The sequence below is a fragment of the Sparus aurata genome, chromosome 11, assembly GCF_900880675.1.
Source record: "Sparus aurata chromosome 11, fSpaAur1.1, whole genome shotgun sequence".
Lineage (NCBI taxonomy): Eukaryota > Metazoa > Chordata > Actinopteri > Spariformes > Sparidae > Sparus > Sparus aurata.
Window position 1 is genome coordinate 12602777 of NC_044197.1, and position 18399 is coordinate 12621175.

Consider the following 18399-nt stretch of genomic DNA (forward strand, 5'->3'; position numbering starts at 1 on the left):
ACTGAGTGCGCGCGTGTGTGTGTGATCACTTTCATTTATAAGTCGGTGGAAAATGTCTGTGCCTGTGCCGAGAATGCACTTGCTCGGTCAACATCTGCAGAGTCGAAGTAGTCTGGCGAACATCTGCATAAAGAGCAAGAGACTGATTAAAAACCTGCTGCTGCCCGCGTAGCACCTAGATTATAAAAAAAACGCAGGTGCACGTATGCAAACTTGCTCCCAGACACACACAGATACACATACACACACACACTTGTGCACCTTCCCTCCCTATCTTTACACTTTAAATCTCCTCCTCCATTCACAACTACGTCCATATTTGCACTGAGACGCGCACTCCTGTGTAATTCATCTGTGCTGCAGATTAATTTTTCAGAGCCCAGGCAGCTCTGCCGCTGTCAGTAAGAGGAGCAGGAGGAGGTGGAGGAAAGGGAGGAGGAGGAGGAGGAGGAGGGCCGCAGTCGTCTGGGTCTCGGGGAAGGCTTGCCAGCCAGCACAGGTGGCGTTTTGTCTGGATTCTGCCCAGGGAGCGAGGGAACGGAGAAGGGGGGGGAGGAGGCAGAGGGGAGAAGAAGGAGGTGCCGGGACGTACAGCATTTGGATTCATATAGAATTGTTTAATTCACTGAGTCACTGCTTGATCCTTTGTAATTGGTTTAATTTTGAATGTGGAAAAGCATAGTGAAACAGTAATCCTGCTGACTGAATTGGACTTTGAATAAAGAAGGACCCGTACCTGGAAGTGCCAAATTGCATGAATGCTGGTTAATGAACAGCATGTATGCAGCAGGGGGATGATTTTTGATGATGCCTGTGAATATAAAGGGAAATCAAAAAACTACATAGTTTAAGTGATACGAAGGATCCAACCCTTGTTTTTATCCTCAAGTGCTGAAATGTTTCATTTTATATGATCGCATGCTGCCAAACAGAGACATTTGTGCAGCGGTTTTTGGCCCCTCTAAGTATTTCCTCCCCTCTCTGAGACGCTGGCAGTCAGACCAGGTTGTTATTAAGAGTGCTTCATCTGGCTTTGTGATTACAGCTCTGACCAAGCTGACAGACTGCAACCCCACCGGCAAACAGCATGCAAATGATTCTCGCACATGAGCATGCATCTGTGCTGTGATACACACACATGCACACACACACACACACACACACACACACACACACACACACACACACACACAGATACTATATGCATGTACGTATACAGATAAATGCACCAGGCTCACATGAACACATGCTGTATGTGTGGGAGTGACACGCACACACACAGATTCTGTCACAGTCGCTCCTCAATTTGTCACACGGTGCTGCGCCATCGGAAATTTACACCTCACACCTGACACACCCCCTGCACTCCGACACACAGGCATTCACACACACACACACAAAAAACACTTGAAAAACACTTCCTACTTTCCTGTTTTTCTGCTGTTGAAAAACGAGAACCCTGCTGGGAGTGAAGTGGGAAGGTGGAGGGGGTAGAAGGGTGTAGGGTGGAGCATCTGGAATAACACTCACCCGCCTCTCATATCACTGCTTTCCCTCTGATCTCTTTCACACACACCAACATACACCCATACTTTACACACACACACGCACACACAGTCATTTGACATACCCGCTATCACCACCAGCGCTCCTGCTGCAGCCCCACTGCTCTTTCCGATGACATCAGGGCGGGTGGTGGTCTTGAAGTCAACCCCATCTGGTGTGTGTGTGTCTGTGCGTGTGTGTGTTTGTGAGTGTGTGTGTGTGTGTGTCAGAACTGGTGCCATGCTGGCTGGGACACTAGTAGTTTGGGGAGGGGGTTGCTGGCGGCTGCTCACCAGTGATCTACTGTACATCACCACTCACTCTGCACACACACACACACACACACACACATACACACACACAGGTGGCGGGCTCGGCCTTGCTAAGACAGATTGCGACCTGCGCTTTTTGGCTTTTTAAAGTCAAAGGCCATGACTGGAATTTTAATTTAATACCCATGAAGTCCACTCACAGATGTGCTGAACGGTTCTTTGTTTGTTTATTATCACGAGACACAATGGTTCCCAACATGGAGATAAGGAGCCATCCAAGTGGTCCATAGATAAATCTGAGAGGCTGACAAGATGATTAAAAAAAAGACTCTTACCATTCTTTTCTTGTGAAATACCAAATACCTTTACCGCTTCATGCTGTGAAATCTTTAATTAAAATACTTGCTACAACTGATGTCAACTCAAAGGCCAGAACTGTGGTAAGAGCTGTTATATCCTTAGTCGAGGTGAACCAGGACAAAGCATGGGGTGACTCCCCACTCCTCCCACTCCCAGGAAATCAGCACTATTAGAATTAGGAAGATTCAACTGCAGCAGTTTATTGACTTCAGAGTAGAGCAGTGCCCAAAACAACAAACACAAGCTTTATTAGCTTATATACGGTAGCTAGGTAAAATAGGCTAATGGATAAACAGTTCGATTGAACTGATAGATAAAAGGTTTATATGGATTGAAATAGGTTTACTAAAGTAGCTGTTAAGTAGCTGTTAATGGATAAAAGTTGAAATAGTTCGATAACACTAGCATTAAAAAACTGTTTTAGCTTAAAGTAATTGATCAACAGTTGAAAGTTAGACATAATGGATGGAAGGCTGATGGATGAATAGTTTGATGGCATGAAATGATAAATGATAGAAATACTGGCTAAATCGTTGAATAGCTATCTAAAAGTAGCATTAATGGATAAACCATCGAAACAGTAAGCTTAAAGTAACATTAATGGATAAACTGTTGAACTAGTTAGCTTAAAGTAGCATTACTGGATAAACCAGGGCTGCCAAGTTTCAGAAAATGACAAGAGTGAGACTTCAGTCAAATAATGTGTTTGGCCCCTGACGAAAAAAATGTGGCCTTTTTTAACATCGATTTATTCCTTAAGACTGATGTCCTCACCTCCATGCCAGCGGCTCTCCCTGCACTGTGGCCTCCTAATGCTAGTCTTAATTAACCAGAAATTCGAAATGAAAATTGTAACAAGAATTTTGACAAAGTACATTTATCAGGGTTCTTGCAGTCAAATTTAAGACCTTTTTAAGACATTTTAAGATCATAAAAATTTAAATTTAAGACCTTCACGACGCATTACTAAAAACTTTTCTAAATCAAATAAATTCTGAAAGAATCATTTTATTACAATGAGTTCAGTCATTAACAGATAAACAGGCAAAACACAAACTTGCCTTCAAATAGAGTATATTTAATTTCATATTAATTAAAAAGCGCACTGCAACTTACAAATGCAAGAAAAAGAAGCACACACTCACACTCTCTCTCACACACACACTCACCCGCGCTCTCTTTCTCACACACAGGAGAACGTCGAGTGGGTTTTAAATGTCGGCGCTGTTGTGTGTGAAAGATAGTTAGAGACGCCAAGACCCGCCTTACGTTGCTTCTGATTGGTTTATATTGCGTGGTGCCTTCCGTGGTTGGTTAGATTTAGGCACAAAGGACTGATGGATTGGTCTGGGATTGGTTATCTCGGTCAGTCAATCAGAGTTACTCGAACTACAGCGATCCGCGAGGACCAAAGTTTATTATCATGAAAAAAATAAATATAGAGTATTGAATGGGGAAATATAAGCATGAGAAATGTCAAGTGTGGCGTGTGGTGTGCGAATGGGTCAAATTGTGTGACTGTCACACTCAAAGCGTGACGCTTGGCAGCTCTGGATAAACCATTGAAATTGGTAGCTAAAAGTAACATTTATGGACAAACCGTTGAAATCGTTATCTAAAAGTAACATTACTGGATAAACCGTTGAAATCGTTAGCTAAAAGTAACATTACTGGATAAACCGTTGAAATAGTTAGCTAAAAGTAACATTACTGGATAAACCATTAAAATCGTTAGCTAAAAGTTACATTTATGGACAAACCGTTGAAATCGTTAGCTAAAAGTAACATTACTGGATAAACCGTTGAAATCGTTAGCTAAAAGTAACATTACTGGATAAACCGTTGAAATAGTTAGCTAAAAGTAACATTACTGGATAAACCGTTGAAATCGTTAGCTAAAAGGAACATTACTGGATAAACCGTTGAAATAGTTTGCTTAAAGTAACATTACTGGATAAACCGTTGAAATCGTTAGCTAAAAGTAGCATTACTAGTTGAAATCGTTAGCTAAAAGTAGCATTACTGGATAAAGTGCTGAAATCGTTAGCTGAACGTAGCATTAATGCATTAAAACTTCAAAATAAAAGTAATGGAATTGGTTTGCCAAAAGTAGCATTGATGGATAAACAGGGAAAAGATAAATGGTTATATACTGTAGTTAACTAGAAGTAGGCTAGTGAATAAACGCTTTGATTGTTCACAATGATCCATAATAAGTCTAAAGTGGACAGCTAAATGTTTTGGCTGAACAGTTAAAGTAGCTCTGCAAAAGTAATGGAACCTATGATGCGTGTGAGATCATCACAGCAGTGTAAAAGCGTTTACATCAACCCGTGTTCAGTCATTTCTACTATAAACACACTGACACACTTTACTTTTAATCCGGGCAGCACATTAACTTCAGAATCATTTTTCTCAGTTTAACAACGCCAACATTTATTACTTTCCGGCGCCGTGGCAACAGCGGCTATGTCATGCGGTGCTTACACGACTTCTCATTACAAAGAATGAGCATGGCAGAATGAAACTGCGAATCTGGTTTTATTTAGTCATTAAGCAGGCTATGTATTTTTGACGCCTCACGGTGGAGAAATTAGCCTCGAATCTGTTGCTCCGTTTTAAAGTCCTGAAGCTGGTTCGGATTAGCGTCTGTCAGTCAACGGCAGCTGTGTGTTTGCATGTGCGTAGAGGGGCAGACACTTAAAGTCTCTGCGGGCTATGTTCAGACTGTATCAGTGTGATTGACAGCGTTAATGGTGTGATAATTCCACACATCAGGCAACTGAAAAGCTTCATTTCACAGAGAGGTTTTGGATAATCAGTCTCTCTAAAAAAGACAAAACAGTTTTTCCTGTATTCGCTCCATCATTTTTCCCCCTTTCTTCACCCCTCCTGCATACTAACATCTCTAACTCTTTATCTCTCTCTTCTCTCCTTGCAGGATGAATGCCGTAACTTTATGAAGGTGCTGCTCAGCAGACAAGGAGGCCTGTTTGTGTGCGGGACCAACGCCTTCAACCCGCTGTGTGCCAACTATACTGTAAGTAAAGACTGAATATGACTTCAGGATGAGCGGTTTGCCACAATTGCTGCATCTCAATTCAGGGTCTGCATCCTTCGGAGGCCGCATTTGAAGGCCAGTTACGTCACAACACCGCGCAAAGGCTGTCTCAATTCGAAGGCTCCTCCAAATGGTCCCCACAAATGCGGCCTTCTTTTCCCTCTTTTTGGAGGATGCACTATCTTTCGTGTCCTCACATATCTCAAGATTCTTTGCGCGAAAAAAAGAAAGAGAGAAAATGGCGACATCGCGAGGCGTAGATCATCACTTTCGCGGGCCTGGGCGGCAGAAATCGTGATGTAAGGGTAAAACATCTGGTGACGCAACCAGGAAATGCTCCAAAGGCTAGACCGTTCCATTTAACAATGGTTGACGCAGTTAACAAGGTCTCTCCGAAGGAAGACCGCAAAGGCCGGGTCCTTTGAAGGAAGGATGCAGACCCTGAATTGAGACACAGCAATTGTCTAACTTTCCCAGAACAGAAGGTTCGCTATAGTACACCTCTCCAGGTTGTCATTCACCGCCTGATTAGAGTTGTTTGTTCAGCACTCGAGGCGGTGTTGACTTCCTCCCCAGGACTTTTTTTTTTTTTTATCCTTGTTGTCTGGCAGCCCCAGTGCCTTGTTTTTCTTGCGATACAACAGTTGTTATTTCTCGGTGGTTAAACTTTGTGGTCCGCCGAGCTTGTTATCATCGAGAGTCAGAGACGGATAATCAAGAAGAACACAACGAGGGGAGAGGGGGGAGAAGAAGAGGGGAATTCGGAGGGTAAGGGGTTGGGGACGTGACTTGTTTGCCTGGTTGGATTTCTTTTTCGCTTGGGTTTAAAGTAAGCAGAGCAATTCCCCCCAGCTGGAAGCAGGGAAAAGGTTCAGGCCACGAGTCTTAAGTGTTGACCGGACCTGATTAGACAATTAGAGGCCCTGATTATTTCTTCCACTCTGTCCAAAAATATGTTTGTCAGAGTCTGAAGCTTTGGATCCTCCACCATGCAGCTGAACGTGCTCCACTTCCCGACCGTGTCCGCGTCTCGCTCAATTACGGTAACGATTTCAAACTTGCGGAGGGAAAAAAAACACACATGAATATTAATCGTCGGCTCGGCTGATTTCACATCATCCTGCAGGAATATTAAATGAAGGATGAAGGCGGGAAGAAAAAAAAAAAATACCCTTTCACTATCAAAGGCTTTCTCAGATAAGTGTTATATTCAGTCTCTCACATTTCAAACGCAGCGCAACAGTGAAAACTCTGAGACGCACCTGGCGCATTATCTGTCAGCCGCTAATGACATTCTACAACAGTGTATAACACACCTGTCTCTTCCTGATAGACTGTCAGCTCCTCTGGGGACTAGTTAGCGATGCTAGCTACTGTTTTATTTATAGCCGGGGTTTTTTAATGAAATGACACGTATGAATTTCAGCCGCGGACGAGAATTAGACTGCTGCCGTTGAAGCAGTTTGCTTTAGGCTACGCGCGCGCGACTGTGTGTTTATGTAACAGAGAGAGATTCCACTGTGTGTACACGTGCACTACGTTCGCGAGGAAGAGATTGAAAACTTTTAAATGTTGATGTGGGTGCGCGGACCCCTGCGTTTGTGTGTTTGTCTGTTTTTATTTATGCATGAGAATGGGACTCTCTTGTTGGAGCTGCTGCGCCTAATTGCCACCAGTGAATCATTAGTTTGCACTTAGGCTAACACTCCCTAATTGCCTTTCTTCTCTGTTGCTTGTTTTCATGATGCTGCTGTAGATTCATTCCTGTTGTTTTGGAGTTCGCTGATTGATGCGTGTGTGTGTGTTTGTGTTTGTAACAGGGAGACACTCTGGAGATGGTGGGAGACACGGTCAGCGGTATGGCGAGGTGCCCCTATGACCCCAAACACGCTAACGTAGCTCTGTTTGCAGGTAAGACGCCTCTCGCTCGAGTCTCTACTTTCTCACGTGCTGTGGCTCTGTGTCAAAGTTCTCACAGGTCCTTGAGAAAAGTCAATAAGGAAAATAATAATGGACTTTAAGAGTGCAGCTTTTGCACACCTTAGGGCCGACGGGTGCTTAGGGAGAAGACCGAAGGCCGACAAAATCAGGAAAAAAGGCTCCCGCACCCGCAGGTCCAAGTACCGAAACGTTGTTGTCAATAAACTTAAATGCAAGTGAAGTGGAAGGTGTGCAGGAGTCTTTTTCCTTAAAGTGATAATGGAAACATGAATAGGCATGGGTCTTTGAAAGTGCTTGAATTTCTGTACTTTGTGCAAGAAAAGTTTTTTTTTCTTCATATGTTTTCATTTAACGTTTGCAAACTGATCATAACCACAGGTGTCATTAACACTGGGGACGCTGGGGGACATGTTTAAACGCATGGATCATTATAAAAATGTCTTGAAAAGTAGCTTGCACCGAGAAATGTTAACTAACAAGTGAGAAGACATTGCCCAACATCAGCACCTACTGGAACTGGCTGCTGCTGACTGTGACAAACATTTCAACCCCAGGACCTTATATGTAAACGTATTAAGACGTGTCACTTTGTGGTCAGATAAGTGTCAGGGACATACAAGAAGCGTCTCGGATGCAAAGACATTTCATCAGCCATCTTCGACATGATGCGACTGTAGGTAATATAATTGGATGGCTGGTGTTTGGTCCCCAACACTCTTCAACACAAAGCGACGCCCTTGACTGCAAAAACACAGCCAAACTGAGAAGTGTTCACACATTCAAGCCTCGCTCTTTAAGCGCTGTGAGCTTCTCCAAAACCTGCTACTTCTCATTATAAAAACTTGCAGTGTTGCACCGGCGGTTAACCTCGCTCGGTGTCTCAAACTGTGCTACAGTATGTTGGAGTCCTTGGATTCAAAGGAAATTAGGCCTGGAAAGTCTTTGTCTTTTTTGTGGCTCAGTGGCGAATGTCATCGCCCCGCCATCTCGCCCCAGCATTTCCGACCCGTGAGCGCGACGCCACTTGTGCGAGCTCAACAAGACTCTCCCGATTTTATTCGTCCCCTTTTGTTCACGCCATCATATTTAAATACTTCACTATAATCAAATCAACAGGGTTTTCGTGGCTGAAGCTAATTACTTATCAGCTATCATCCTATTATCTGATATTTAACTTGAGGTAAAAAGAAAAAAAAAAAGAAGGAGAAAAAAAACGAGGCAGGGCCGCAAAGTTGCAATTATGTTACTGCAATTACACTGCTGAGTGGTCAGTCGTGGGAATGTTTATGATGCAGGACTTTCATATTAAAGCATCATTGGCTCTATTTTTACTCTCTGTGGTTATTCTGTTTGCTGATATTGTGTCTGTGTGTGTGTGTGTGTGTGTCAGAGGGGAATCTGTTTACAGCCACAGTGACAGACTTCCTGGCCATTGATGCAGTGATCTACCGTAGCCTCGGGGACCATCCCGCTCTGCGCACCGTCAAGCACGACTCCAAATGGTTCAGAGGTACCTGCGGGCGTGTGTGTGTGTGTGCTTCTCTGTGCCTGTTTTAGTGTGTTTGTTTGTTTTTTAAAGCACGTATAGGTGCAAGGGCAAGTGCGTCTTCTCGTCAGCGCCTGCGTCTGCTGACAGTGTTATTGTCTGATGTTTTGAGTGTGTGTCTGCATCACTTAGCAGCACGCCGGATCGATACACATGTCAGTGGTAGAGGGCTGAGTCAGCGGCCTGACAGCTCCGTGTTCAGGTCACTGGACACGAGGCTGTCAAACCTACTGCTCCCTGACAGAGTCTGAACCATCCGCATCATGGTCAAACATAACGATGACAATGGAACAGTAAAAAAAAAAAAAAAAGTGTACAGTATCAGAGACAAAGGTTGTAGCCAGTCCCGGGTGTAATTTTGCTGTAATATATAGCCTGAAAATGAGTTCTCAGAAACATCAGGGAGTAATAATGCGCTTATTGTTTGGTGTGAAATCCCCTTTCACCATGTAATGAAATTAAGCGTGGCCTGCGCCCCGTTCTCACTGCCCTCATGTTACCTCGGTGTCGTGGGAGTGACTGATGCATTTGCAAAATGGAGACACTGTCCGCTGTATGCCTTCTCACGGTCCCACGCATGCTTTCCCCACCTATATTTCATCAAACCCTGTTTCGCCACGACGCCTCTCTTACACACTATGCCCTCTTTCTCCCTCTCTTCCACGATATAGAGCCGTATTTTGTCAGTGCCGTCGAGTGGGGACCTCACATCTACTTCTTCTTCAGAGAGATAGCCATGGAGTTCAATTACCTGGAGAAGGTATAGAAGTCGATCTGATGAAAACATTTCCTCCTCTCCCACTGAACTCGCAGTGCTGAAACACAGAGGTGCTGCGAGTCCATTCGGAGCATCTCTTAAAAGGACTGCAGAGAAATATATGAATGTGTTGTTAAAATGCAGCAGCATGAAAGGAGATCTCAGTACAATATCTCTCCGCTGCCATTATATGGATGTCTTCTCCCACAGCTACGCTGACCTTTCATCCTCGTGCTTGTTTGTCTGCATATCTAATCAAACAAATCGCAGTCTAAGCAAACAACTCATGTCTGTATTAACCTGAGAAATGTTATTTTTTTATTGAACTGGGTAGATTTCCTGCCCTTAACAGAGCTGGGGATACATCTTTATTAAAAAAATATTAGCATCAGGAAACTTGTTTTTCTAAAAAATTAGCTATTCGCAGTGCTTGCACAAGGTCTCAGGCTTTGACATGTTTACAGAGAGCAGAGTAAATGGATACTTAACAGCGTCACCGTTGTGTGGATGAGGGTGTTCAAAGGAGCAATTTTGAGATGCACTGACATTTTAATGAATAATTGATATCACATTTACCATTATAAAACAATGATCTGTCAAAGCAGGGTTTTCCGCATTGCAAATAGCATGCAAATGACTCTTCAGAGATCACCCTGGAGTTGAAAAGAGCTTTTAAATATGCATGTTTGAAGATGAAACCCAAAGCCTGGGAAATATACCCTAACTCCCCAGCTAATCATTGAAGTTATATGTGAGCTGTGCCTTTACAGATATGCCTGTCAGTATGTTGCAAATCTATTGTGCACGGTTATTTTCGACGCCTACATCTGCCCTCTGCGTGCCTGCCTGCTCACAGGTGGTGGTGTCACGTGTGGCGCGGGTGTGCAAACGCGATCTGGGAGGGTCACAGCGCGTCCTGGAGAAGCAGTGGACGTCGTTTCTGAAGGCTCGTCTGAACTGCTCCGTCCCCGGTGACTCCCACTTCTACTTTAACCTGCTCCACTCCACCAGCCCCATCATCAGGATGCATGGCAGGGATATTGTCCTGGGGGTGTTCTCGACTCCGGCTAACAGGTACACCACAGACATACTAACATGTACCTGCAAACAAGCTACAAATCACACACACGTGTCTTCTTCTCAAGAAATATGCAGCCTGTACCCCAGAACCTGGAGGCCTACGCCCTCATCAACATCATCATCCATCTCAAGCATTTATCCATCCCTTTAACTATTTGAGCTGTTTATCTACTGCTACCACTTATCAATTACTTCTAGCTAATTAGTTCAACTTTTAAACTTTAAAACATTTTTTAGCTATACTTCAACTGCTAACTTAGCTTACAACTTCAACAATTCATCCATTACTTTTTAGCTAGCTAATCCAATCATGCATTTATTGGGCTAGGCTACATTTTCGCTAAATATTTCAACTATTTATCTCTTATTTTTAACTGTTTTAACTGTTATCCATTGGCTACTTTTAGCTAACTATATCAATAAATATTCCATTACTTTTGCAGTAGAGAAGCGATAAGAATGAGTGAGCAAGAAGGCACAGAGGAGGACAGAGGAGGAGGGATGGATGAGAAAACTCAAGGACGAGGAAGTCAGTAATGGACAACACGTGCACCCCTCCTTCCCTGAGATCTAAAACTGTTTCATCAGCTGCATCTTATCTGTTTGTTTGGAAAACGGGCTTTGCGGCGAGAACAAGCCACTGCCTGCACAGACAGATGGATGCTTCACACACACACATACACTCACTCCCACGCTTTAGCTAACTATAACAGTAAATATTCCCTTACTTTTAGCTAACATCTTTAACCAGTTATCCATTCTTTTATCTGTTTTCCTTTTCAGCCATTAGCTACGTTTAGCTCACAATATCAACAATGTACCATTATTTTTAGCTAACTACTCAAATCATTTATCCATTAAGCTAGCCTTCTTTTAGCTAACTGTTTCAGCCATTTATCCTTTAAGTATTTCAACAATTTATCAATCATTTTTAGCTTGCTGTTTCAACTGTTATCCATTACTTTTAACTAACTACTGCAATCATTTATCAATTACTTCTAGCTGTTTCAACCATGTGTTACATTAGCTATGTATACTGTTTATCCATTTTAGTTGTATCTAAACATTTATTCTTTGGACAATCCTTAAATAACAGTTAAGTCTTAGATTGCTAAATAGTTTGTGCACAGTCTCAACACATGGTGTTCAGTAGTAGCCTACCAGGGGACTCAAAATTAGGAATTTTAAAATTTAGATTACTTCTGCTTCTTGTTAATAGGCCTACAGTACTTCACAATCTTCCCACATACTCCAAAGTGCAGACACTGGTTGAGAATCACTCAATCAAACCTGGCGGCCTTCAAAAAAGTTTTTTTGTGTGGACTTACATTTATGACTTTGAGGGCTAACATGGAGGGATTTCAATCCATGTCTTTCTCTGGAAAGAGAAACTGGGACCCAATCACACTGAGAGTTTTTTTTTTAACGATTTACTAAGACAAAGAGAAGCACCGTGACATACTCCCCATGGAGACTGAGATAGACACCCAGTGTGTGGCGGCACTCACACGGCTCACCTTGAAAATTTAGTGGACCGCCATGGTTTGTTCCTTTCACATATGAAGTAAGAAAGACAAGGCTTCCTACAGGCCAGGCAAAGCTCCAGAGAAATGAAAAGGGCTGCGTGGCAGCACAAAGGTCAAGATTGTGAGGTACAGAGTAATTTAACACACATGGAATGCTTCCGTCGAGGACAAAAGGGTGATTTGTTGAAAGACAAGATTAAATTGGAAAAAGGTGAGAGGAGAGGCAAGGGGAGAATGGTGCCTGTTAAATCGCGGATTCTTGGAGACTCGAGTATTTACAGAACCAAAGACATCGCACAAAGCAAACCAGAGAAACTGAACAGCAGAGAGAAGAAAGGAGTGTGACAAAAATATTTATGTGAGCTACACATACAGTGCACTTCTGATTCTTTTGATGCACCAAGTATGCTGTTATGTCTACATCAGAGACCACTGGTGTTCAACAGTGACTCAATCTAGCGTTGAGTCTTACATTTTCCTAAAACATCGAAGGAACTGCCGGTGGGATGGGATAATTCCCCTTTCAGCAGCACAGTTTTCTTCATGCGTATGCCTGTTTCTGATAGACTTAAACTCGTTCTTTTTGCCATTTTTTCAACATCAGTAAGAAAAACACAATCTTAACTATTAAAAAGGAACATCCTCCACTTACCCTACAAGTTGGACAGGGAGGAACATCTCTGCATACTTTAAGTAGGTGTGGGTCAAGTCATACAAAAGTGTCCAATAAACCTTTTTTGTAATGCCCCACTCATCTTACCCTATCTGAATGGCCCTGACAACATTTACTGTGTCTGGTGGCGCAAATACATTTGAAAGAAGAGTCCTGTATGGAATCAATACGGTTACCACTTTAACGCAGCCATCAGCATAACTCTCACCTGTTCCGATAAAATACCGCTTCTATTTTCTATAATTAAAATAAGGCTTTTCTACGAGTTGCAGGACGGTGTCTCAGAGCAGTAGCCTCCAGACCTTCGCAGTAGAAGGCAGGATAGAAAGAACGAAAAAAAGAAAGAAAGAAAGAAGAGAAGCGATAAGAATGAGTGAGCAAGAAGGCACAGAGGAGAACAGAGGAGGAGGGATGGATGAGAAAACTCAAGGACGAGGAAGTCAATAATGGGCAACACGTGCACCCCTCCTTCCCTGAGATCTAAAACTGTTTCATCAGCTGCATCTTATCTGTTTGTTTGGAAAACAGGCTTCGCGGCGAGAAGAGGCCACTGCCTGCACAGACAGATGGATGCTTCACACACACACACACACACACACATACACACACACACTCTCTCCCACGCTCATACGCGAACACACATGCACACACACACACACTTTACAATGGTTCCCAGATAGCAGCATTTACCAGCATGCCACAGAGGAGAAACCAGCTGAACACACACGCACCCCTGCCTGGGTAAACTGCCACCAGGTCCTGTTTTAAATAACTGCCAGCCAAGACAGAGAGAGAGAGAGAGAGAGAGAGAGAGAGAGAGAGGAAAAAAAGGGTGGTTCAGATGGATGGATGGATAAGGATGGGTGTGATGGAGGAAAATGGACACAAAGAGAAGGAGAGAATGTGTGAGGTTGAGCTGCAAAACTCCCACTGGCCCCCGCGTGGCCCACTGTGCCACACTGGCCAAGTGCTTGCCAGACAAATTGCTTTGGCTGGCAGCGCGCAGTGAAAACAGCATGAAGCCGGGCCCGTGAGTGAAGGAATAGCTATTCTCTCCTGCCATTTGGCCCACCTCAGCATATATGGGGCTCTGACTGGGAATAACGGGATGAAGTCAAAGTTTTTACTTGCCCTCCTGGAGTCTCCCCTGGATACCTGAATCTATTCATCTCCTCCTGCGGCCGCAACACTCCAGGGATAATTTTACGGCCACATACCATCTCCTCAACTGTAATGGAGTTTTCGGGATTCTTCAGTCTCCGCTTCCAGAGTATAAAATCGCCCCCAGTTGTCATTTCCTTTGTGTATCCACCTCTGAAGCCCCAGGCTCTTCCTCTCAGAGAGGGATGAAGGAAGAGCTCGGATTTCCTACCGGGCATTCTCAGTGCTCAAGAGGTCAAGGAGGCGTAGGGAACAACAGTGAAAGAATATGAATTTGAGAGGATTCGGGGGGAAAAGGAAAAAAGTACTCTCTGCTTTATTTAGCATCTCAAATAAATGGGTTGTGTGTGGAAAGAACAGCGAGATGTCGAATTGAATGCTTACCGTCATCAGGCTGCAGTGGACCGGTACTGAAAATAAACATCTCTCATTATTTCTTAAGCTATTGTTTTGGCAGCTGAAAATGCCTATCGCTGCTAGTCGACTGACGTGGGCTCATTAGGCTTAATGGAGCCGAGCAGGAATGCAGTGAAAACATCCCATGCAAAGTAAAGTAAATCTAGTGCATCCTGAGAGTAGGAGGCCACGTTTGGTTTTTGTGGTTGTAAAGATTTCCCACGTGACAGGGTCAGACAGCAGGATGTCCCTCTGGGAAAACACAGCAGGGGAGGGGAAATGAGGAGGACAAGGTGCAGGAGGAGAACAGGTTTACGGTGCCAGAAGAAGTGTGACGCGGGGGAGGATGCACAGATGCTCAAGCTAGTCCCCCTGGGCCTGCAACGGTAGAGAAGGCAGTGAAGTATATTAGGAATCTAGCTTAAAAAAAGCTTTAGGAATGGGTAAGGGACGGAGCAACGCATGTAGGTGACAGCAGAGCCATGTCACAAGGAAAATACAGAGTTGTTACAGAGGTATTCACTGGTTCACATGGGCCAGGATAGTCAGAGTATAGAGAGAAGAGAGTGCTCACAGGGACCTGATGTGGAAAGGTCACAGAGAAGTATGACAAATGAGGTTGTTTGAATCCCAGAAAGGAGTTCATGTGAGAGGTTTGTAGTAGAATAAAACAAAGAAAGGGAATGATTAAATGACTTCACAATGTGTAAAGAGTCTCATAAAAGATGAAGTAGTTTCATATAATGCAAAACTGTTTTATGAAATAGTATTTAATGTAGTGCAAACCGCACATCATGACAGCTAATTGTTTTCACCTTTTTTCTTGTGTGTTTCTGTTGGTTGCCTGGCAACAGTGTGACAGGATTCAAGCAAGCCACTGGGGCCCAATCAGACTTTTTTTTCCCAATGACCTTACATTGTGAGAGAAGCGTTGGATACATTCTTTTGAGTGTCGCAGCCCCCGCACCCTTCGACTACCATAATTTGATTCATTCGTTCCAGTAACATTTGGAAAGTCTGGAAGAGCCACATGATTAAATCATTGTATTCCCACTCAAGTTAGCCTGGCACCCAACCAGATGTTAGCCAATTCAGTGGGCGGAAGTCTGTAGTGTTCATGCTGGGCCCTCTTGGCTTCAAACACCATTGAGCGGCTTCCATAGGAATAAACGGGGCTCGGCGTCCGAAAATGTCCTTGAGAAATACGCTAAGACCTTCTGTAAATTGTCCAATTGGCATATTGGCATTGTGCAGGGGATCAGACTAAGTGTGTGGGATTTGTGACCTTTAAAAGTATAAACATTTAAGCAGGAATTATATATAATAGCCCCCATGTTGTTAATTGTACCATATTTCACAAAGTCTTTCTGTATATATTAAAACTGTGGAAAATGTCAAGCCATTCCAATTTATCAGAGTTGAACTTATTAAGGGATGGACAGTGAAACTTCCCGTCTCTCACCTCCTCTCTCTGCTTCCTCGTCTGCTCCTGCGAGGCATCATGTGTCCGTGAGGTGTGTGTTACCGTGTTAGTCCGAGCTGTCAGCGGGCTGTTAAACAGTGAGGAAGTACTAGACTCGACCAACGGACGGTCTTTGCATCTAGCCTTGACAGCCTGCCACTCAACCTTACGTCAATGAGAAAAGAGCGAAAGAAGGACAAACGCCAGTGAACGGAGGGGAAGTAAACAAAGGAAAGTGTGAGCGCGACTGAGAGAGTGAGTTGTGTACAGTGCAAGGCGACGACTCACATGGACTCAAACAAAGAGCAGGAGAGACTTATTCAGAGTGAAAATTAGAATAATTAAGAGAATTCGGAGAGCGAAACAGCTCGAGGCATTTTGGCTTGCTTCTGTCAGACACACAGCCCGACACGGGGGAAAAACCCAGTGACCTGCAGCGAGAGAGGAAGAAAGAGCTTGGGCAGGGATAAGGTAAAGGAAAAGGAAGCCGAGCTGGCACCGCTGCAGAGCTGGCAGACATGTCACGCTTAACATCTGGTGCCTGTGCTCCTGAGAAGGACGGCTCACCGTCCACAGATACGCCTGCAGCTCTGCCACGCTGGCCCGGGTTGACTCGCATCCCTGCCTATGAATGATAAGTGCTGAGGGAGACGGCGTGACCTGATCAAATGGCGCATCAGGAGAGCACGGCTCCCCGCTGCAACCAAAATCCAGCCTTCGGGCGCTGCCATCCCAGACAAACCCTTCTGTAGCTTTCAGACGGGCACTCAAATAGAACCAGGGATGAAGGGGGGGGGCATATCTTCAAATCAGCAGCTGGATGTTTCTGTTTTTATGACAGAAAGAAGGCAGGAAACAGATGGGGTCTGTGTGGGATTTATGTAGCAGCAGGTTGCAGGTGACTCAGTCTCTCAGGTTTTCCGATGTGCGTGTCTCACTTAGGTATTAGCACTTAGTCACCAGCTCTCACACCACGCACGCCATTAGTCACTGACGACGACACAGTCAGAGCAGAAAGTCGAGTCTCAGAGCAGGAAGAATGGGATGTCTTTATAAAACTCATCCCTTACCTCATCTTGACACCACTCTCTTTTTTTTCTCTGTAGTGCTTTCATCAGCCCAAAGCACAAGAGTCGAGAATCAGGCTCAGTGAAAAGGATTTGTGTGAATACAGCACGTCTCTATTTGTTGGTTTTCCCTGTGTGTATTTGTGTGTGTGTGTGTGGGCTGTGGACACTTGACGGAGCAGATGTTCTGATCCCTGTTGCCGGGTTCATGAGTAGTTAAACAGCCTCCGCGGCACACCGGGAGTCTTACTGGAATGTGTTGTCGGGGTTCATGAGAATATTCCACCCTCTTTTCTAAAAAGGCAGAATATTCAGTGACTCACTCCCTATTTTATATTCCAGGAATTCCAGCCAAGTTCTTTTCATGGGTCTAATCTAGATATTGCATCCGCCGCATATCCATTCTCCGCCCGGGGAGTTGACAGCATCTATCTTATCCCGTCTTTCTTTCCGTCTCCGTAACAATTTCCTTTGTGTTGCGGCGCTGAATGTCAAAAATATGAACAGCCAATATCCAATTTTGACATCTTCGCTGGGTGCCTGTCCCTTTTCTCACGCTCTCAATTGATTTTTTTAACTTCTTTCCTTTTCAAGGTTCCAACATCTATTTTTCAGTCTTGGCATTATCCACCTTATCTTTTTCTTTTCCAGTCATTTATTCTCACCGCGCCAAAGTACTTGACGCAGGATTGACAGTCTTTTCGTGTCTCAATCAACCTCTGGCTCACCTCTCCATCTCCGTCTCTGTCTCTACAGTATCCCAGGTTCGGCGGTGTGTGCCTTCGACATGGAGCAGCTGGCCGGGGTGTTCGATGGGAGGTTCAAGGAGCAGAAATCACCTGAGTCTATTTGGACGCCTGTTCCAGATGAAGTCATCCCGAAGCCAAGGTGCAGATGGTTGTAATCAGTGTGTGCACCTGTGCTGAGGTTGTTATCAGAGAACTGTGCGATAAAAACAGAATTAGGACAAAACCGGTATTCAATAACTGTTCTCAAAAAAGTGTGTTTGTCACCAAACAAGCATCAGTACAGTTATGAAGTGATCATACACTTTTTTTCAGCCTGGAGAAAACGTACACCAGCATAATATCATGTTTATCAGGGACATTCATTTTTCAGCAATGATACAACGTGTTCTCTGAAAATCCAACAACGTGTCTTGACCTCTTCCAGCTATCCGTCACTTGCGAAATGCATCAAACACGCGCTTCTTTCGACTAAATCAAATCAATCTCTTGTTGATAAAAGGGCCTAGTGTCTGAATGCGAGACACTCAGACAGTCTAGACGGCTTAATTGTATAACTATATTTTTGCCGAGGCTTGAAGTAGTCAGAAAATAAGGATGCCACTTTGTCTCTGTACCATCTGCTGAACATGTGCTCAAACTCGCTGTCTCCAGACCCGGCGGCTGTGCTGTTCAGGGCTCCAAGTTTAATTCGTCAAACGCCTTCCCTGATGAGATGCTCAACTTCGTCAAGACCCATCCTCTGATGGATGAAGCCGTCCCGTCACTCGGACAAAGGCCATGGATAGTGAGGACCATGGTCAGGT

General features: G+C 44.2%; 1 protein-coding gene across 2 annotated transcripts in view; it reads left to right on the forward strand.

The window, feature by feature from the left end:
* The window catches only part of sema6bb (sema domain, transmembrane domain (TM), and cytoplasmic domain, (semaphorin) 6Bb), a 138498-nt gene that overhangs the window by 77635 nt on the left and 42464 nt on the right, over window positions 1-18399 (forward strand). For both annotated transcript variants that reach the window (XM_030433231.1, XM_030433229.1), the window contains 7 exons: window positions 5119-5217; window positions 7059-7149; window positions 8570-8689; window positions 9397-9485; window positions 10339-10556; window positions 17604-17735; window positions 18248-18397. In XM_030433231.1, coding sequence (XP_030289091.1) covers window positions 5119-5217; window positions 7059-7149; window positions 8570-8689; window positions 9397-9485; window positions 10339-10556; window positions 17604-17735; window positions 18248-18397 — 899 coding nt within the window. The remainder of the gene's footprint in view (window positions 1-5118; window positions 5218-7058; window positions 7150-8569; window positions 8690-9396; window positions 9486-10338; window positions 10557-17603; window positions 17736-18247; window positions 18398-18399) is intronic.